A 22485-nucleotide genomic window follows, 5' to 3' on the forward strand; every position below is an offset into this window, starting at 1 on the left:
CTTGCTGAGCTGTCTATGTTCTTTTCAAGTTGAAATACTTTATCTTCATTGTCTGATGTTCTGTCTTCTAAGTGTTCTACTCTGCTGGTAGTATTCTCAATTGAGTTTTTAAGTTGGCTTATTGCTTCCTGCATTTCTAGGATTTCTGTTTGTTTGTTTTTTATAACCTCTATTTCCCTGTATAGTTGATCTTTTGCTTCTTGGATTTGTTTATGTAATTCATTGTTGAAGTGATCTTTCATTGTCTGATTTTGCTGTCTGATGTCTTCCTTGAGACTCCAGATCATCTGAAGCATGTATATCCTGAATTCTTTATCTGACATTCCATCTGCTGCAGCTATTACCTCTTCTAACGTTGAGTTGACCTGCAATGCTTGTGGTCCTTTCTTTCCTTGTCTCTTCATACTGTTCGCGTTCCTTTCTACTTGGTGAAACTGTTGTGCTATTGAATTTTCCCCCTATAAATTTATATTGGTCTTGTATAGTTGCAAAGTCTCCCTCTCAGGCGCGGGCGGCGGCTCTGTCCCTCTGCGGGCCGCTAGGCTTGTTCTGTCGGTGGTCACAGTTCTGTCTACTTTGCAGGCGCAGGCAGCGGCACTGCCCCTCTGCAGGCCTCTGGGGCTGTACTGCCAGTGGGTCGCAGGTCCGCCTACCTTGCAGGCGCGGGGGGGGGGGGGGCGGCTCTACCCTTCCTCAGGCCACTGGGCCTGTTCTGTCTCTCGGTTGCAGGTCTGGCCTGTTCTGATGGTGGTCACAGTTCCGTCTACCTTGCAGGCGCAGGGGGGAGGGGGCGGCTCTGCCTCTCAGCAGGCCGCTGCTCCTCTTCTGCCGGTGGGTCGCAGGCCCGCCTACCTTGCAGGAGTGATTGGAAGCTCTGTCCCGCCGTGGGCCACTGGGCCTTTTCTGTCGGTGGTCACCGTTCCACCTACCTGGGAGGCGCCGGGGGTGGGGGGCGGCTCTGCCCCTCAGCAGGCCGCTGGGCCTGCTCTGTGCGTGGTCACAGTTCCCTCTACCTTGCCGGTGCAGGGGGAGGGGGCGGCTCTGCCTCTCAGCAGGCCGCTGCTCCTCTTCTGCCGGTGGGTCGCAGGCCCGCCTACCTTGCAGGAGTGATTGGAAGCTCTGTCCCGCCGCGGGCCACTGGGCCTTTTCTGTCCGTGGTCACAGTTCCCCTACCTGGCAGGTGCGGGGGGTGGGGGGCGGCTCTGCCCCTCAGCAGGCCGCTGGGCCTGCTCTGTGCGTGGTCACAGTTCCCTCTACTTTGCCGGCGCAGGGGGAGGGGGCGGCTCAGCCTCTCAGCAGGCCGCTGCTCCTCTTCTGCCGGTGGGTCCCAGGCTCGCCTACCTTGCAGGAGTGATTGGAAGCTCTGTCCCACTGCGGGCCACTGGGCCTTTTCTGTCGGTGGTCACCTGGCAGGCGCGGGGGGTGGGGGGTGGCCCTGCCCCTCAGCAGGCCGCTGGGCCTGCTCTGTGCGTGGTCACAGTTCCCTCTACTTTGCCGGCGCAGGGGGAGGGGGCAGCTCAGCCTCTCAGCAGGCCGCTGCTCCTCTTCTGCTGGTGGGTCGCAGGCCCGCCTACCTTGCAGGAGTGATTGGAAGCTCTGTCTAAACAGGCTCTTGATTCAATTGCAATTACTCTGGCCCCTGGTGCTCCAGCTGGGAGGGAGGAAAGATGTGTCTTTTGTTGCTCAAAAGTAGTAAGTAGTAAGGCCTCTTGAAAATAATAAAAATAAATTTAGCAAACATCGAACGTATTTTCAGGATTACCAAACTGTTTTGACAAACCTTCAGAGAAAAACATAATTTTGATGAAACTATTGTAATTTTATTTCTGGATGCTAAGGAGCACAGGAGTGTGTGTGTGTGTGTGTGTGTGTGTGTGTTTTCAAAATGTTTACAATATATATACATTTGTTTTATAAACAAAAAAATACTTTTAAAAAACTTATGAGTACAACATTATGAATGTAGTTAATGCCACTAAACTTTAAACTTTAAAATGATAAATTTTATGTTATATATATTTTACCCCCAATATAATATACCAAAAACCCCCTCTTATGGGGACACTAATGATCATACCATCCCCAGAACCATTTCTCTGAGAACTATTGAAAATAATTACCAATTTATATAAAATCAAACAAAGGCAGAATATAGAATAAATACTTTGCAACTTGTCAGACAACAAAGTTTTTTAAACTAAAGAACACAGTTTTCATAAATCTGCTAACTGTATGGACAAATTCAAGTGTTTCACCCAACACCCAGATTTGAATATTTGAGCGTTTATGGTGGAGCAAAGGAGTCAACAGTCCTGGCTCACAAGAGCTGGTGATCTGAACCTCTTCCAAAGTCACATTCAGGCATGTTGGTAGCTCAAGGTCAGCCGTATTAGGAGTACTTACACTGTGGAAATTGGTCAATGCTACAAATAATAGCTCCCTCCCCCGTTTTTGGAAAACCAGTTTACCAGCACATCACTGTTAAATAATAAATATATCAATCAATCAACAGAAATTTACAGTGACATAAAGTTTAAAATTGACTATTGCAACTCATTTTATAAACTTAATTAAATATAATTAAAAACAGAAAAAAAATTCCTAGTTGGTGAAGAGCTTAAAAGAGGAATTTGTGTTTTCAATTTTCTTTCCCTTGTATCACAAAAAAAAAAAAAATTGCAGAAAAAGTGAGGTTGCCTTAAGTCTCATCTTACCATGTTTACTGGAGCTGCAGGATCAATTTTCTAATCTTTTGGGGAACAAAACTCCCTCTAAAATCATGACCCCACTACAGATATACACAGTTTTCCATCAAGGGCAAACATATAATTTTTCTCTACATCCTTTCAAAAAAAAGGTTCATGACTTTAAGGAAGAATGTTAATTCTCTTCTCCAATCTTAATCACAGAAACCACAGAATAAAGGAGTTTGAGGAGACAGGAAGGAACTTTAGATATAATGTAGCCTTTGAGTCAGACTGGAATATTCCAAGCAGCTTGGCAAGGCCATTACCACCAAAGTCGACCCTTCATGAGCCAGGATTAACCCTCACTCTCCTTGTGGGATTAGGTCTTCCAAAAACCACAAGCAAACACACAGCCTAGGCCACATTGAGAAAAGTGATTATATCTTTCAATTATATTATATATGTCTTCACTCAGCATTTATGAAAATAAGACCAGCTCAAAATTCATCATATTCTTCTTTTCCTTCTCCTCTTCCACCTCCTCCTCCTTCTCCATCACCATGAGTATGGAGCATGCAGTATCTTCTGAATGCTTACAATGTATAGACTTCATGCTTGCACTTTTCCATGCCCAAATGAGTAGTAACTCGAGTATGCAAACAAATGTTATTGACACTAGCCAGAATACAGCATAATCCACCAGATATCTTAAAACACAAATACTTCTAATTTTGCTTCATTATAGAAAAGCTCTCATTTTTTTATAAATGGAAATTTATATTTCCTGCCTCTGGAAATCTCAGTTTTGAAACTGTTTATCTGGTGTTTTCAGTTTGATATACATATAAATCCCTCACTTCTAGGAGGAGGAAGAAGAAGAGGATACACAAGAGTTCGTGGACCTCAGAATGCTTGGAAACAAGGCAAGCTTTCTTCTTGAGTCTTTGGTCTTTGTAGTATAAGACTACCAAAGCCAACCGTTATTGTACAATACTAAACTGTTGGAACTATGGGCCTTGTTTCTTGAAAAAAGAAAGAAAATCTTACAATCAAACGTTAATTCATGGGATCTAAGCAAAAATATTAGAGTTTGAGAAGGCCTTCAGTGATGTCTAGGCTGGAAATTTTAAACTCAACTGCAGATTATGAGAATGAGGGAAGCAGAGCAATTCAAGGAAGGCTGGAGACGAGGCCAACTGTAGAGGGCAGCCCTGTCACAAGCAGGCTCTACCAACTGCTTGGCACCAACCAGTTACTGCCACACTCTAATCAGGTCTGATTTTCCAGGCAAGGCAGATAAGCATGCTTTATAGGAATATGTGAGAAATTTCTACCTACAAACATGGTAAAAGCCAAGAAGAACCATTTTCACCTAAAATCTCTGGATTTGGCAGAAGAGCAAAGCAAAGTTCAAAGATGTTGACCAACTTAACAACCGGAGGAGCCCAAATTCATTTCTCTTTTTTTCTGAGTGGAACTCTCTTACAAACTCAATTTAGAAAGATGCAACATTCTGACTTGTTGGAGAGTATCCAAAAAAATTATATATTTAGATCATTGATGGTCATACTTAAAACTTCCTGCCAGTTGTCAATTTTTATTGTGTTTGGTTTTATTTTAAACAGATATAAAAGGGTCTTGGTCACCTTTATTTTAGTTATATTCTAATTATTATCACATATTATTCATTTTGGCCAGTGTTAATCTCCTTTTATGGATATATTTACATGAATGTCATATTTATAGGAATACATACAGAAATGTTCCAGTTGTTTGTCTTTGATCTCCTGGTCTTTCTTATAATTTTCACACACAAAAATGAGAGCTGTTCCACAGTTTAGACGTGCCTTGGGCAAAGGCAATGGTAATGGTTAAGGCAGTGGTAGATGGTAAAGGGGTCAGGTGGTGGTAATGCTGTATTCCTGATGTGGACTGAAGTCAATTACAATTTCTCTTAACAACAGAGTAATCAGAATTCACATTTTCTGGGCTGGGCTTATAGCTCAGTGGTATATTGCTTGCCTAGCATGCCGAAGGCCCTGGGTTCAATTGCCAGTACTAGAAAAAAAATATTAGAATTTACATTTTCTTTCAGTAGTCATGTGCAACAGAACCTTATACCTATTTGAACATCAAGTCCAAACATAAATACTTACAAATTTTATCAGATTAATCATAGGCAGCTTCTATCAAGAAGAGAAATTCCAGGGCCAGCTCTTGCTGACTCTCACTCCCTGGACAGATGTAGGTTGCCTTCCTCCACCAACATCTGCTTTGTTTAAAATTTGAATGTCCCTGGGGTGGGACAAGCATTCCAGTTTTCTACCTTCCTCTTTGGGCTTCTATGTTCACCTTGAAGTTTACTTGCCTTTCCAGCTCCTGAAGACATTTGAGTTTATGACCTTTACTCTAGACTTTCAGCAAATCACATCTTTGACACAATTTCTCATTATAAGGAATTAACTTGACATCTTACATGAGAATTCAGTCAAGGCTATTTTAACTACTTCAAAGTGCTTCCTATGGGCTGGCAAGTTGCTGCCTGACAGAAATAATCATATCACCAAGATGACTGAAAAAAGGTCCATCTCATATCCTTCTGCTTCCAAAGCATTGAGCACATGGCCAATCAAACTAATCTTACATAATTTTATTCACTTCACCTATAAAATAAATTTCAAATCAGCCATCCTGGCACCGAGGGGTCTTCATAATTTAGCCTACATGGGAATCTTCAAACTGATTCGTCTACTCCACCAACACACTCCACTCGTGCACATCTGGTTTATACTCATGGAAGTGCTCGTGAGCCCCTTCCCCTTTACTTTCTGCCTTTCCAATGTGCGGCATTGAAAGTCAACTCATATCCCACCTTTTCCACGAGACTTTCCTGAATCATTACAATCTCAAATGATCTGCCTACTTTTAAATGCAAGAATTCAATAAATATTTGTGGAATGCCTAGATTCCATCATGATCACATTCCTGCCATTTAATTATGGCCAAGTAGTTTCTTCATCTAAAAAATGTAACTTGGGCAAGGATTAAATCAGATATTACATATAAAATTTATGTAGCAGAGATATCAGAAAATATTAGCTAATACAAACTCCAGAAACATTAGCCTGACATACTGCTTCCCTACCTCTTTTATTTTTATTTAGCTTTTCAATTATGCACATTGTTTTTCCCTAGGTACCATGTTGGTGCAAGGACTCATTTTTTAAAATTTTTGTATCATTCACATATGTAGCTAGCATAGAGCTTTGCCAATAGATACATGTGTTGAATGAATACTAGAAAAACCACCTATTGAAAAACATCCCCAAAGACTAGCCACTGACACTGGGATTCCCTACTCTATAGACATTTTGTTCTAAGTTGTCCCTGGCTAAAATCCAAACTCACACAAGAGAAGAGAGTAACACACTACATTTTATTGGTTATTAACATCTGTGACAATTAAACTTTGTTTAGAAGGAGCAGAAACCACCATGTAGGTTGTGCCTATTATATGAGATATGGTGATTGGTTTGATTCAACACTTCAGCAATAACTTATTTAGTATCTTTCCAGCATGATTTCCAACACAATGGCAATATAGATATATAAGGGGAGAAGACATTCAGGTCATGCTCTGTGAAGGACAGGAGGGAAGCAGTGCCTCATCAGAATCAGAGCATGAGGGTGGACACGCATCATAGGTACCAGCACGAAGGGGTTCCTAGGATTCAGGAAATTCAGCACTAAAAAGAGAAATCCTAGGCAAACCAGGATAAGACAGGCACCCTTTTAGGCACCCAGGAAAATCCCACTGAAGAACATACTTTGACTTCAAAAGTGTATTTAGTGTCAATACTGCACACCGAGCAGCACAAACCTGTCCCTGACAGGTTTATCAGCTGGTCAGAGCAAAGGTTTGATTTCCCAGGAAACTTTGCTCTCTTCCACAATCAGAATCTGTGTACTTCTCTTAAGCCAGCCTTCTCCAATGTCACTCACTAGTCAAAGGCAATAAGATAAGAGACCATAGCTACTTTGGAACACCGCTGCTAGAAACGTTGGAGGAAGGACACTCATGTTTTTGTGTGCATAAATATTAAGTGTCTGAAGATGATCACATAAAGAAACTCACTCTCTGCACTTTCTGTTTATAATGCAATGCATATCCAGATAATCATAGTCATACATTGCCGTTACCCATTCTCCTGTGTAATTGTATTCTAACCCTGTGATCAAGCACAGCAGCACTGGGACCATCTGGGTTGTCCCAGCTAGCAAGCAACACAGATGGAACTCAAACTCTTAATGTTTGTTTATTTGTCTTTGTTGTTCAGTACAGGTCACAGTCTCCTGTGACCCAGCAAAATATATAGCCTTCATGTCAAGACTCCCTTGACTATACATATCATATCCATAAGAATTCCAGAACCTTTACATCCCAAGGACCAAAGAACACAGCCTTGAACCTCAGGTGCATCTTGACAAGCGTGAGGTGCAACACACACAGTGGGCTGGCTACTTCCTGCCTGTGTAGTCATGAAGCACAGCCACATTCTTCACCCTGTTGGTCAAGCTCAGTGATTAGCAAAAGCATCCTGCTTTTAATATCTAGATGCTGCCAGTCTCTGCTCCTCTTTGTTTTTTTTCTTTCTTTCAGTGTTTTCTTTTCTGTAGGCTCATTTGTCTAAGTCCACCAATTTAGTGGTGTTCATTTTAATAAACTGAAAACAAATTTCCCAAACACATTTACTTCTCTTTTAGAGCAAATGTCAGTAGGAAGAAAACCACCCACATCATACTGATATGTTACTCATTAACTTAAAAAAAACAAAACAAAAAAAAACCTCAGCTAGATTAGAAGTCAGGCAAGGAGGTTCCCGAGACACAGGAACTGTGCAGAGCCAAAAGCAAAGTCTTTCACTCTATTTGGGAGATCTGGAAATGAGCCTTTGAGCTAATTTCTTGATTAACTGGTAGACAAGCGTACAATGGTGAAGAAAAGGTTGTCTTCCAATGACACGGTGTTCCAGTTTGAGATTCCTGGCAGCCCAAAGAAGGCCAGTGCAGGGACCTCACACAGCTCCACGGACAGCCCCGGATCCGTGTTTCTCAGGTGGGTAGAACCTGGACCTGGCCATCCTGTAAGTACCCAGGGTGCTCTCAGCCACCAAACAAGTGGCAGTTGAAAGGCTCTTTCCTCTTTCCCTGAGGTAGCAGCCAGTCAAAAGGAAAGAGAAGGCATAGCTAGGCATCCCAGCCAGTGAATTTGATGGGGCACAAAAAGAAGGGAAAATGAATTGAGCGACTAGAACTGTCACCACTGCTAAGGAAATCATTGAGTGACTTCTTGTGTATTTTGTTGGTACTAGATAACTGGCTACTGGGAAATTCCTCAATTCTTGACTTAATGTCAGGTTCACAGGAAGTGAAGCCAGAGAGTTAGACCAAAAGCCTAGTTTGGTGTCAAAATTACATGAATTATGACTAAAATATATTAAGTAGTAATTATTAAAATATAAGACAATTGCTCTCTTTTTGCCTTTCTAAATTAAATATTAAAATAGTATTAGCTATAATGTAGTTCAATGATTTACCGGATAGTGATTTATAGCCAGCTTTGGACAGATTCAGAACACACCCTGTTGAGCTGCAAATATTAATATCCATATCAATATCACTCTGACACTTTACAAATACATATTTTAATAAAAATTCAATTAATTATAAACTCTATTCATTCTGTCTCAATAATTCTCTAGCAACTTATAAAATGTAGAAATCAAGTAAAGGGGGAAGCTTAAATATAAGAAGTTTCTCATTGAACTTTAGTGTAAATTTCTCAAATGAAAGCAAAGAAATAATCTCCACACCCAAACTTTATTTTTAGATAATACCATGCCAGGAGGTCAAAGGTTAGACATGATCATTTATTTTCTTCTTTAATCATTCAAAATCGCTTACACAACATTGCTCTAGATTCTTTCAAGGGTTGAAATCATAGAGTACTTATTTCGCACCCAGGAGGCCCTGGGTTCAATCCCTAGGACCACAAAAAATAAATAAGTTATAACTTTTAAAAATACAATTAAAAACAAAGAAATACCATCTTATTTAAGGACATTTACAAATCAGAATGTTCAATTAAAGAAAATAAATTCAATAATTTTAAAATAAGTTTCAGAGACCAAGAATTTATTCAAATTATTGATTAATATATCTATTTTCCAGTTAGCTTAATTTTTCTGTCTTTAAAAAAGGCTTAATTTACTTGCATTAGTGGTTGTTTGAACAAGAGTACAATTTTTATGACTGAAAATGTAAAATATATTTTGCTGAATTCCAAGTATCTCTCGAATGCTTTGTCTGCTTACCCCGTCTCTGAAATAGACTGTCATACAAACTTCTCCTTGGGCACAACTGTAACCGGGAAAAATAAACCAAATTAAAATGTATCAACAAATAAATACATATAAAATGCAAGTTAAATAAATATAATTTTCATAATTATAAATTAATAAATAAATAGAATAAAAATTAAAAATCTGTATCAACCTAAATGCAAACTTCTTTCAGGAAGATCCCAGGCCAATGTCACCTGCATATTCACACATTCAACGTCAGATCTCCATTTTAGCATTTACAAGTGCTATTTTAAAATGTATTGGTATATAAAATGACAAAATCATAGAATTTGCAGGGAAATGGATGGCATTAGAGCAGATTATGCTAAGTGAAGCTAGCCAATCCCTAAAAAACAAATGCCAAATGTCTTCTTTGATATAAGGAGAGTAACTAAGAACAGGGTAGGGTCGAAGAGCATGAGAAGAATATTAACATTTAACAGGGATGAGAAGTGGGAGGGAAAGGGAGAGAGAAGGGAAATTGCTTGGAAATGGAAGGAGACCCTCAGGGTTATACAGTGGAGGGGGTAGAGAGAGAGGAGGGGAGGGGAGGGGAGAGGTGGGGAGGGGGGATGGTGGAGGATGGGAAAGGCATCGGAGCACAACAGACACTAGTATGGCAATATGTAAATCAATGGATGTGTAACTGATGTGATTCAGCAATCTGTGTATGGGGTGAAGGTGGGAGTTCATAACCCACTAGAATCGAAGTGTGGAATATGATATGTCAAGAAATTTGTAATGTTTTGAACAACCAACAATAAAAAATTTAAAAAAAAATAAAAATAAAAGGAAAAAAAAAAGAAACTCAAAACAAAAACAAAAACAAACTTGCAGTTGCCTAGAAAGGAATGACAAACCTGGGGGTGAAATTAAAACCCCTGCAGGGGAAAGGGGAAAATAATACAAGGGGGAGAAATGAGGGGAAAGGGGAAAATAATACAAGGGGGAGAAATGAATGACAGTAGAGGGGGTAGAGAGAAAAGAGGGGAGGGGAGGGGAGGGGAGGGGGGATAGTAGAGGATAGGAAAGGCAGCAGAATACAACAGACACTAGTATGGCAATATGTAAATCAATGGATGTGTAACTGATGTGATTCTGCAATTTGTATACGGGGTAAAAATGGGAGTTCATAACCCACTCGAATCAAAGTGTGAAATATGATATATCAAGAACTATGTAATGTTTTGAACAACCAACAATAAAAAATTTAAAAAAAAATAAAATGTATTGGTATAAAAGACCATTACAAACCTCAGCAGCATGCAACAAGGAGCATGAGTTCAAGTTCAGATGGTTTGGATGGAAGGTGACTGATCTAGGCTGACCTCATCTGGGCAGGTTCTGCTCCACACATCTCTTATCTTTTTTTGGACCAGAATTTTAAAAAATAAAATAAAATAAAATGTATTGGAACCAACCTAAAAATTTCTCCAAATACTTTAGACATTGGAGAACTTTTAGTCTAAATGACAAATCTATTAAATATTTTGTATATAAAAGCACTGAAGATAATTTGGAATTGTTCAAATTTTTAAGATCAAAAATAAGACCAACTAAACACTTACCTTTAGCTTCAAAATAAATGTTTGGAATTTATGTGGCTATTTTAGTATCCATTATTCTTTCCATGAACTGGAGCTCAGATCAACAAACTAAAGGAGCATGGTTAGAATTTATGCAGTATTTTTATTCAATCATTCAATTCAACAAAGGTGTATTGAGTAACTATTACATGTCCAGCTATGTGGGAGACGCAGGGGATTCAATCACAATTGAGACAAACACCTGCCCTCATGGGGGTTACTAGTTTAATGTCAGAAACAGGCAAAAAATATATATAAATCAATACATAATGCAACATCAATACATAATTCAAAAATTAGCATATAGGGAACAAATCAAAGCTGAGATAGAAGACAGGAGAACTAATTTAAATGAAATCATTAAGTAGAGATTTTCCAATGAAGTAATACCTAGGTCTAGCTAGATGATGAAAAGAGCCAGTCATGAAAACACTGGGAAGGGGCATGATGTTCTGAGGTGTGTGGGATCTTGAGTCTGGGAAGAGTGGTGCCTGGTGGGTTAGCATTCTACTCTAGTTATGATGGGAAGCCACCGAGGGTTAGAAGAGGAGTGATGAGATGTTCACTTTAGCAGGACACTCAGTTCTCCCTGTGGGTTGTTTCCAGTTTTTTGCTCGTTCAAGCAATGCCACATCTTGTCCGTGTCTCCTGGCGTTCTTGTACTTCAGTGTCTCTCAGGTACACACCCAGGAGAGGAATATGCTTATTATTGATTAAGGTCATGATTAATTCTCCCCATTAACATTAAATCATGCTCCAAACTCTGTTGGTCACATTACCTCCAGCAGTCATACTGCTGCCTCAACAGCATTTGAATCGTCTGCCTTTTTAATGTTTTCCCATCTGGAAATTGTGAAATGTGACTTTAATGTGCATTTCTCTTATGAATAACAGGGGGGGGTGTCATTGTTTCAACATGTTTATTCATCATTGTAGTTCTTTCTTCCTCCTTCTTTTGGAAAGGAAGAGTCACTATCTTTTCTTCTTAACAGTTTTTAAAATACTCCAAACAATGACTTTTTGTTAGTAATATAGGTTGTAGTAAAATGTTTTTCCAATATATGAATTTGTCTTTTCATGCTCTGTTATGTCCTAAACCTTATTTTTAATTTAGTATTCATTTTCCTTATGGTTTGTACTTTGTGTTTAAAAAAAAAAATCCCTCCCTACCCTGATACCATAAGGAATTGTCTTATGCATCTTCTTCTAATAGTATGTTTTCTTTTCAAAGGAGATCTTTTTTTTACATTTGGGATTAATTTTTGCTTCTGTTATGAGTTAGGGCATAGTTTATTTTTTTTAAATAGATAATGAATTGTTCTACATTACTTATTGAATAGACTTTTTCCTATGAATCTGCAATGTCAGCTCTGTCATACATCACATTCTTAATTATTGTCACTTTGTAATTTGAAAAAATCTGGCAAGATAAGACCCCTTATTTGATTTAGAAGCATTTGGACACTCTTGATCCTTTGCTCTTCAACTTGAATTTTAGGATCAGCTTGTCAAGTAAAAACTTTACTTAAAATTGTATTGAATCAATTGCTCAATTTGAGGAAACAGCATCTTTACAGTAGAAATATGTCTATTCATAAACATGGTATACCTCTCCATTTATTAAGGCCTTCTTTAATGTCCTTTAATGAAATTTTCAAATATTCTACACAAAGCTCTTGTCTATTGCTCATTAGATTTATTCCTAGGTGCTTTATACCTTTATTGCTATTGTACATATATTTTATTGCATTTTATTTTATTGATGTTGTACAAAAATATAATTGGATTTCTAACTTGATCTTATATTCAACAACCTTGATAGATATTTTTATTAATTTTAATAATATATCAACTCTAAGATGCTTCTTTTGTAGATAATGATATCATTTGAATTAATAAAAATTTGTTTATGCCCTTCTGATCTTTACTCCTTTAAAATCATTTTTGCTCTATCACACAAGCAAGAAACCCTATCAGAACATTGAATATAACTAACAATTCCAGGCATTTTCATTTTGTTTCTGATTTTAAAGGGGGTGCTGTTAACATTTCAGGGTTTATTAAAAAGTTTCCTTCTGATGGAGGTTTTCTAAGGGCATATTTCAATGCATGGGCAAGTCTGGGGTGGCAGGACCTGAGAATGCCGCAGAACTTCAGATACAAAAGTGAGGAGCAGGCTGACTCAGGGGTAGCCAGGGTACCAGGACACAATGAAACAGGCTGTGGAAGTTACAATGAGGAGGTTGGGTGCAGAGGACTAGGCCTCTCATTAGATGTTTCCAGAAGAAGTCCTCAGAAGCTGTTATTTCCAGGAGAGAAAGGACCTGCAGTCTTCTCAAACTTCACCAGACCCTTCACTTATGCAAAGCAAATAAGCTCTTCTCAGTACACATGTTCTGTGCTACTAGGCTTTTGAACATGACAGAATCCCACTCTTCCCCATGACGGCCTCAGAAACTCTTACTCATCTTTCCAGATGCACTTCCTGAAAGGTCTAGTACAACTTCCTGCAGCTCTGAGTTAGCAGGCTTTTGGTTGATACCATGTCCTAAATTAACTACTCACTAAAATGTCCTGCCATAGGGATGTGTTTTTCACAAAGCCCAATGCAGCTTTATCTTGTACCCCCATTTGCCCTTCCAAGGCCACAGGAGGATCCCTAGCGATATGCTCATATAGTCATACAGGTCAGTAAATTTGCAAATAACATTTTAAGTGCAATTATGATTGCTACTTCTCTCCACTCTAGTCCCTCCCTCCCCCTGCCCCCAACCCTGGGCATTTGTAACATTCTAATCTAAGGGAAGTTTTTTGGAGTTAGGGATTAGAGAAATATATTTAAGTGGTTTGCCTTCGTTTCTAGGTACACATAACATTGCTGGTGTAGGAACCTCTTACTAAGCTACTCGGCTTAGTGACACCAGAGGTATCATCATGACATCTCTCCACAGGTAATGTGCATTGGAAACATGAAGGTAGTGGAATAGAAACAAGGTTTGAAATGTACGAAGCTAGAAGCTAGGTTCTGGAAATTTCTTCCAGTCTTTAGATGTATAAGTTCTAAGAGGTGGACTCTGTTCTCATTATGGTCTAATCGCAATAGCAGTTCTCTCCCATAAGGACTATGTACTCAATAATGCAGCTGATATAATTATAAGTAGCCAATCTTACACTTTTACTTTCTTTTTCGATGGTACTTGTACATAATAGAACTTTCCAGAATTCCATACAGTAATACTAAAAACAGCCATCGGATCCATGTGTGTCACATAGATTAACATGACACTCAAGAATGAGTTTGAAATTGAAAAAAAAAAAAGTCTAACCTATCAATGAAAAAGTAAGTCTTTTTTGTAGGAAAAAGACTAAATTATCTTCTATTCTCTTGACTAAAAATAGTACAAAATTGTTGCCATACAAAGTGGTCAATGAATGTCAGCTAAAAAGTATAAGGAAATATTATAAAGCATGTCAGAGAGTTATTGCATTATTTGTCTGGATTTGGAAATGTTTGTGAAGTTAGTTTTTTCAGGTTAATGATTTGATTTCTTTCCTCATTCTAAATGAAATATTCACTTTCATACCTAATCTTTTATTCGTCGTAATTTTTCTTACAGAAGACCTTAAATTTATATAAGCTTTAGGCCCACAAAGCTGTACTTTGATAATAAGTGCTCTAGGCCTCTGTTCTACCACAGATCTGAGCTTTTTTTGTGTACAGAATCTGATGCAGGCTATGTACTTTGCAAGGCTGAGAGAAGGAATGGACAGCAGGGAACAAACTCCCAGGTGGAATAAGTGCTGGCTTAAAAGTGACGCCTGTGATCAGTCTTTCATTTTTGGCAGTTTGAAACTATTTATGGGGAAATCAATTTTACAGAAAGGGTTTGAGCATTTTGTTGTTGGTGGTGGTGTTTTTTTTTTTTTTTTTTTGCAGGGGGGTGTTGCAGTACCGGGTATTAAACTCAGGGGCACTCGATCACTAAGCCACATCCCAGCCCTATTTTGTATTTTGTTTAGAGACAGGGTCTCACTGAGTTGCTTAGCACTTCGTTGTTGCTGAGGCTGGCTTTGAACTCCAGATCCTCCTGCCTCAGCCTCCCAAGTCACTGGGATTACAGGCATGAGCCACTGTGCCTGGCCTGAGCAGTTTTGACTACACCAAAATTTTCAAACCATCTAAAATTGTTTTTAAAAAGAAAAAACATAATTTAATAATCTGTGCTCTAAGTTTTTACTCATTTTCTAATGAAATTTTAAGACCACATAGAAATCTATTTTAGATTAAAACCTTTTTCTTATGCAGATTTAAAAAATATCAATCTAGTGGACTTACATAGCTTCATCTTTATTTACTTATTATTTAGTTAGGCTTTGTATTTAAAAAACCAAAACCAGGCAAATATAATTAAATGGAAAATTCTAGGAGCTGCCTCCAATGTGATTATCCAGGAGACCTCGCATGGAGCTACATAACGGCAAATTGGGAGCTTTGCCAGGAAGTACAAAAGTGACAAATGAGTGCTTATATATAATCCAGCAATAGTATTAATTATTTCTACTATTTGCACGGTGTCTTATCTATGGAAATTTTTTACAAACATGACTTTACAAACCTTGGTGGCTTTTCACTATGGTAGATGCTTAGATAAAGAGCAAGTAACAGAAAAAGGAAAGAAGTTTTCTGTCATTGAAGTATGACAAAATTAAACCAACAAAATTAGTTCAGGGGTGAATACAGAACCAGACACATGACCAAAGGGGCCTTTTTCAACTTCATTGACCAATTGATTTACTTGGCTTGGTTTCAAATTATTTGGGCTATTTCCAAAAGTCAAAAAGTCAAATCTGTCTTCAAAGTTCATTCCATTCTGGTTTTTTTTTTTTTTTTCATCTCATCTAAGTCATTTTTAGAGCCTGAGAGGGACACTGGGTTAAGTAGGTACAGTATTGTTGGAAGAAAGAAGGTTAAGAAAATGTAACTGGGATTCCTAATCCTATACGAACTCATCCTGTGATTCTAGTTGTTTCCAATCAAGTGTACATATTGTTTCCAATCTAAGTTGAAAAGATCCTAAGTTGAAAAAGCATTTGATATGCCTCACCTACTAAACATTATAGCTCGACAACACATTATACTGTAGCGTGTCAGTGGTTATGTGCCTGTGCTTATGTGATTGACTGGAGCTATAGCTCTATGGCACCGCCTAGCATTGAAAGTATTATAACACATACCGTAGCGGTGGAAAAAATGAAAATCTGAAGTACAGTTTGTACCATACTTCACACCATCATAAAGCAGAAAAATTATAAGTCAAACATCATGTTTCAGGGACCATCTGTATTCTGTAAAAAGCAATTTGCTATTTATTTGCTATAAGTAATTTTGAAGGGTAGGCAATTTCATTGAATAGCCTGGAATGCTTTCTACAATCTAGGTAAGGAGCACTACCTGATTTACATCTGGTTTTTGTCACTTACGAGCTCTGCATTCTCTCTGTGCCTCACTTTCTTCAGCTGTGATTTGGGGATAGTCTTGGGATTATGAAGAGTATTAAATGAGAAAATATCTGAAGTGCTTGGCACAGCAGTTGTTCTAATACCAATTTTTGTTATTAAAAGACAGTGGGGGGCACAGAGGAATAATAATATATTCATTTCTCACCCGGAGCTCCTAGGGACTAAGAATATATCCATTCCTCTATATCCCAGAACCCAGCACAAAGAAGAAACTATGTTGAGAAGAGACTGTTGTGAGTAACTAGTTGAAGACTTAGCTTCTGTTTCCAGAGGCTTCAGTCTCTGTTGGTGACTGACACAGATACCAACAAGAAAGGCAGACAATGTGCATGCACTCTAGAAATTAAATTATTACCATAAATCTCCAAACTGCCACTTTCCACAGCATGCTTCCTGTTTGTCCCCATGTTTCAACACTTAGATCTAGAAATGAGCTGCACATTTCAAATTCTTAGTACCACAAAATAAATCTTGCCTAATGTAAAAAACTACCAGCTGCCAGGGTGATCCTGGAGGAAGGAAACCTTTTTTTTATTCCTTCCAATAGCCCCAGGGGGGCAGACCATGTGCTGTGACCAGGCCTCATGCCCCATGTGGGCCTGTGCAGAGGAAAGAACCTGAAGTAGGAGTGGTGAAGCACTATGGGTGTGTTCACTTATCTCACAGAGTGGTCCTCTGGTCTCTGAGGGGGATGCTCTGTGCCTTGGTCAGCTCCCTGGTCGCATCTCTTGCCTTCCCCCTGCCCCAGAAGTCTGCTCTCAGCCACGCACACTACTGCAAGGACTATACGCTTTCTTCTTTGCCTACAACACTCTGACACAGTAAATTCTGAGCTGTTGTCACTGCCTTCAGGAAGCCATCCGACATCACTCTCCCTCCCCCTGTGTTCACAGTGTGCCTTTTGTTTACTTCCCGTCTATCATTTAACAGCTCTTGAATTATACTTCTTATAAATATTTGCTGTTCTTTCTCACTGTGCTGCCTTTGGTTTCTAATCAATCACGCAGCACAGTTCCCAGAAAAAAGCAGACAACAATAAATGTTAGGTGAATAAATGCTATAAGGGGGACAGGTAAAGGAGGGGTTCCCCCGAGTTACCCCTTGCTGGGGTTGCTGCAGACCTCACCCCTGAGAGGATGGTGCTCAGAGGAACACAACAGGGCACACAAGTTCTTAATTTGCCCAGTCCAAGGAGAACAGCGAGTGGCAAAGTCAAATGACACCTCAAACCCTCTGACTTATAGTCCAGTCCCTGTCAGGGCCCCACAGGAATTTATCATTGGATCTGAATTGGCATTTGACTCTCTGTGTTCTCAAATGTTTTATCCTTGGAATTGGGGGGAAAAGAAGGGAGAATTACAATTACATAACAACAGCATCAAAAGTCTACCAGAAGCAATATAGGCTAAAATTTCTATTTCCATAAATTTAAGTGCAAATTTAATTATAATTAATTTCATATTGACCTAATTAAATTTTAAAAAAATGAATTTACTGCAAAATTGAACTAAATTATATATGAACTAAGTAGGCATTTACTTCAATAAAACATCAGTTTTTAATATAATAAATAATCCCACATGCCACAATTTTATATCTTCATACCTCTGTTCTTATTTTCTCTGCCTGGAATAATATTTTCCTCAAACAACAGTTAGTCAACAAGTTTCTGTTGTGTAATAAGGCACTAGAGATCCAGCAGTGAATAAAACAAGAGGGGTACAGGACTTTATGTTGCTTGTAGTTAGAAGAAGATAGCATTAAAGGATCCTGCGTGTCTTGTATCTTAAGAATACAGAGCACTGGGCTCATGAGACAAGGAAAGGCAGCCAGTCCCTAAAAGTCATGAAACATTCCTAAAACATGAAATGAAAGAGATCTGAACCTTAGGCAAAGGGGAGTGACTGGAAGAAAGGAAGAGGGAGAGACAGAATCCTGTGTTAAAAAAATAGCATTTGCTATCTCTGTGGAAAAGAAAATACACTTCAAGTTGCTGAAAGAAACAGTTCTCTGGAGCGGAAGGGCCAGGGAGGTTGGAGGAAATGAGGTAGAATCCAGATACACTTTTCTCAAAGAGTAAAGAAGAATGCAAAAGCCTAATTTTGTCTTGAGTCATAAACAAAACACCATCCAGGAGTAATATCATACTATTTGCATTCCTTTTAGAAATCATGTCCAGTTACTATAGAAGCTGGATTAGCAGCTGTTCTTTCTACAGGCCAATCTTAAGGGCAAAGTATATTTATTTCCATCATCATCACTACCGAAGTTTTGCCCACTGATCCTTGCATGACTCAGTCCTATTTGACATGCAAAGGCAAATCCAAGCTCCAAATCCTTTCGTGACATGAACATGAACTCACCACGGAAGCACGTTCCAAACTGAGTAGGAACAGCTGACAAAGTCTGTGTGAACTGTTGATTGTTTCACAGGACTTTATGCCAAAACTCAGCCTCTTAGACAGCAAGCACTTGTTATCTTACACACACACAGTATCTGTGGATATTGGGAGCAATTTGGCTAGGTACTGTGTGGCTCGCACCCTCTCATGTGGTAGCTGTCAGCTATTGGCCAAGGTTACAATCCTCCAAAGCATGCGTTTACAAGGTGACTCATTCACACACACAGTGGGTTTGTGCTGGTGTCTACAGGAGGCCTTAGTTTCTCTCCATGTGAATAGGAAACTGTTTGATCTCCTTACAACATGGCAGTTGGCATCTCCTGGAGCAAGTAATACATGAGACAACCCTATGAAAACCAGTGTCTGATATGCCCTTTTTTTAAACTATCCTGTTGGTCATGAAGGTCTGCCCTCTGTATTCCATGTGGAAAGGGACTATACAAAGGGTGAGAGCAGCAGGAGGGGAGATGATGGGGACATCTTCTTGGCTGGTCACCACAACAGCTGTGGGAAGACACAAAAACCACCAAGTATTTTTAACCTGAAAGATGGTGCATGGTGGAAGGGAATTAGCCTTGGAGTTACTCAGATCTGTATTTGAATTATAACTGCCACTGATGTGTCACCTTAGTTCAGGTATCTAATCTTTCTAAACCTCTGTTTTCTCATTTGTGAGACAGGGTTAGTAACACCCAACTTGTTGGATTATTTTGAAGATTAGGTGTGGATGATTCTGGTGTCTGGAAAGTGGGAGGCACTCAATAATTGCTGTCCATTATTATGACTACATCTAAGATAGGTGAATTATTACTAAAGACATACAGTTGGAAATCATTATCCATACAACCCTAGGGCAAATTCTAAAGTTTTTTAAAGTTTTCTTATCTCTATACATTCTTTCATAACTTAGTAAGAGCCAAAAACAGGGAAGAAACATTACATGAAACTAAAAGAATTATTTTCTTTTGTATATTTGAATACCAGTAGAAACCATGAAGACTTATAAGAGCCAAACTTGAAGATTCAAACAGCTGTTAAGCTATTTTATTCCTTTCATATGGCTGAAGTTCATATCGTGATGACCTTAAAGAAACATGAAATAAAAGGGGGGAAAAAATTAAACTACCAATGCTGAGCTAAGTGAGTTTCTCGAAATTACAGCTTTTCTGGAAAACAAAAATTGATTATTTCTAGAAAAAAAGAGAAGTTCCAATGGTCAAATCTATCTCATGTCAAAATGATAGATTTTTCCAACATTGCTGCTGGATGAGGTTAAATAATGATACTTTGTACTCGGGAATTTGAGTGTTTATGCTGTGGCTTAGTTTTAAATGTCTCTGACCTTAAGTTTCTCCCCTTGCAAAATAAGAATAAAGACACTAGGAAGTGAAAGTTCTCCATGTGTGTACACAAAATAATCTTTCTCCAAATTTGTACACTGAGAGCATAAATGGAAAGAACCAGCCCTGCTCTAACAGGCTTCAGCTTCCTGGAGCAAATCAGTAACTCTCTTCATCTCACAGATGGAGAGATTCATTGTGAACAGGATTTTTCCAGACAATGGAGAAAGAAAAGAGAAGGGATGAAAGGAATCAAACAAGAAATTTTCTTCAAAGGGGAAAAAAGTGAATTTTTTCCAGGGATTATTTTATTCTTGTGGTATTTTTAGAAATTGTATTTAGTTGCTATCCAAAGTGGCAGATTTACTATGAAACTAATGAAGCTGAAACTTCAACAGCTATCATTTGAAAATGCCTCTACTAATTCAATATTCACTATTTGCACCTAATTTTGTATTTTTTTCTTAAAGAAGTCCCCCATACTATACTGTATAAGCTCAAGGCCCTATTGCAACTGTTAACCAAGATCAACTAACTATTATAATCAGAACTTCATTCTAGTAAATGGGATGATATTCACTAACAGGTTGTTTAACAAACCTATAAAAGAAGTTATTATTACACTATGAAAGGTTATTCCAGAATGATTTCTTACTGGAAAACATGGAAACAACATTATTCCCCTACAGATTCATAACTTATTGGGGGGAACATTCATATTATTATCATATATCATATAAACCAAATCATACAGCACACTAAATTATATATTTTCAATGTAAAATTTTATTTTACGGCAAATCATAGACAAAAATTATATTATCTTCTTCTCCTTGTTAGAAAAGAAAAGGAAAACTATTGAATCTTTTATTTACCTACATTATTGTATTGTATTATTGTATTTGGGGAGTTTTGAATAACTAGAGCTTCTAGAAATCCAAAAGCCACTCCACTGATGATTCCCATGTGAGTTGACAAGTAGATCAGAACAAGAGTTAGAGCACGGGTTCCTCCGCCAGGCTGCCTGGGTTCCAGATGAGTCTGTACTTCAGGTTGTTCTGCTGTTGAAACAGGAGAGAGTGACTTAAGTCACTACGCAAGCACTGCTTAAAATGCCTATGGCTGATTTCTCCCTTGGGCTGTCATTTCACAAATCGCTTCATCAGCTTGGGTCATGACTGAAGATTGTTCTCACTCTCAGTCTGTTAGTGATGACAACAGACTGCCCCTAGATCACGTACTAAATCACCACATTTTGGATGGAAGAGACTATGTTACTCATCTTTGTATCCGCCTCAGGTGTCCTTTAGTCTTCTCTTAGAATCTCTAAATGGTTTCTTTGGATTGCAAATTAAGATAGGAATGACTAAAATAGAAAACTGTGGCTTAAGGTAAATGTTTCACAGCATCAGGTTATTGTTTTTTTTTTTTTAAAGTAGTTTTTAATATTTGCTAGACTGTCCACATTGGAAAATATATACTACTTCAATTCCTGACCAAGGTTTACTTTTGTTTGTGAATAAAGTGGCAAAATGTTAGATGGAGTTTTTTGAACAAAACTTGCAGAAAGGTCTCTATTATAGATTAATAAGTATGTCTTTACTAGAAGGTCTCTCCTTGCTTATTAGTTTACTTGACACATTAGAGCAGGTTAAACTGAGAAGATGATTTGACTTTGAACTTTCACCAATATCTAGGTTTACAATAATGGAATAGTTTGTTTTATTGTGGCCCTACCCTATTTCTATACTTATCAATACCAAATGACTGGGGACATTTGTGTGGAAGTGCTGAGGTATTGCTATAAAGAATGGTAAATATTTAACTGAAATATCAAATGACCTTTCTTAAAGTCCTGTATCTAATTGACAGAGAAGGAGTTTTGTTTGTTATTTTCCATGTAGTTCTATAAATGGTCATTAATTAACAATAGATAACAACACAGCATGATAAAATGTTCAGTTATGCTGACTCCACAGATTTTGGGGGGCTAAGGATTCTTCTTTAGATCCCAAAGAGCTGTGTGCCTCTCAGGTTTTTGATGGTGCCAGAAGACTATATGACCATAAGTAATGCTACAGTTTTACATAATTTCAGCAGCCTTTCAGAAATGTACTGTTAGGAACAGAACAATAACTTTATCTGTTGAGCAATTCTTGATTAGGTCCAGCCCAGTTACACAATCTCTTAATAAAAATGACAACAACCAAATATTTATTAAATGTCTCCTCCTAAGCTGTTTCAAAAGAGCTAATCCAAAACTTTCACAAAAACCTTATAAAGTGAGAACTATTATTTCCTCACTTTCTAGATAGAAAACTGAAACTTAGAAAGATTAAGTTCCCAATTCCCATAACAGAATAATTGGACTCAATATTAAGACTCTAAATCCTATGGCCTTTCAACTTCACTGTATTCCAGTTCCTCTCACCTTCAACTTCCTTCCATTATGGAATAATGAAATTGGGCTAAAAGATATAGACCTCCTAAAGTGAGATGATTAAAATCTGGTATGATACTTAGATATGACACCAAAAGCATTAGTG

The 22485-nt window shown here is 38.3% G+C and overlaps 1 protein-coding gene across 3 annotated transcripts in view; it reads left to right on the forward strand.

Annotated features, from left to right (window-relative positions):
• Positions 1 to 22485, forward strand: part of Gramd2b (GRAM domain containing 2B) — a 125159-nt gene that overhangs the window by 11065 nt on the left and 91609 nt on the right. Inside the window, exons 1-2 of one of the 3 annotated variants that reach the window (XM_046460246.2) lie at positions 7701 to 7803; positions 13541 to 13628. The exons of 1 other annotated variant lie outside the window; for it this stretch is intronic. In XM_046460246.2, the coding sequence (XP_046316202.1) occupies positions 13612 to 13628 (17 nt within the window). In that variant the 5' untranslated portion in view covers positions 7701 to 7803; positions 13541 to 13611. Of the gene's footprint in view, positions 1 to 7545; positions 7804 to 13540; positions 13629 to 22485 lie in introns of those variants that run through there. One more of the 3 variants, XM_046460244.2, reaches the window with a different exon arrangement.

Source organism: Marmota monax, unplaced genomic scaffold, assembly GCF_021218885.2.
Source record: "Marmota monax isolate L192 unplaced genomic scaffold, Marmota_monax_Labrador192_F-V1.1 WCK01_AAM20220418_F8-fsc00006, whole genome shotgun sequence".
NCBI lineage: Eukaryota > Metazoa > Chordata > Mammalia > Rodentia > Sciuridae > Marmota > Marmota monax.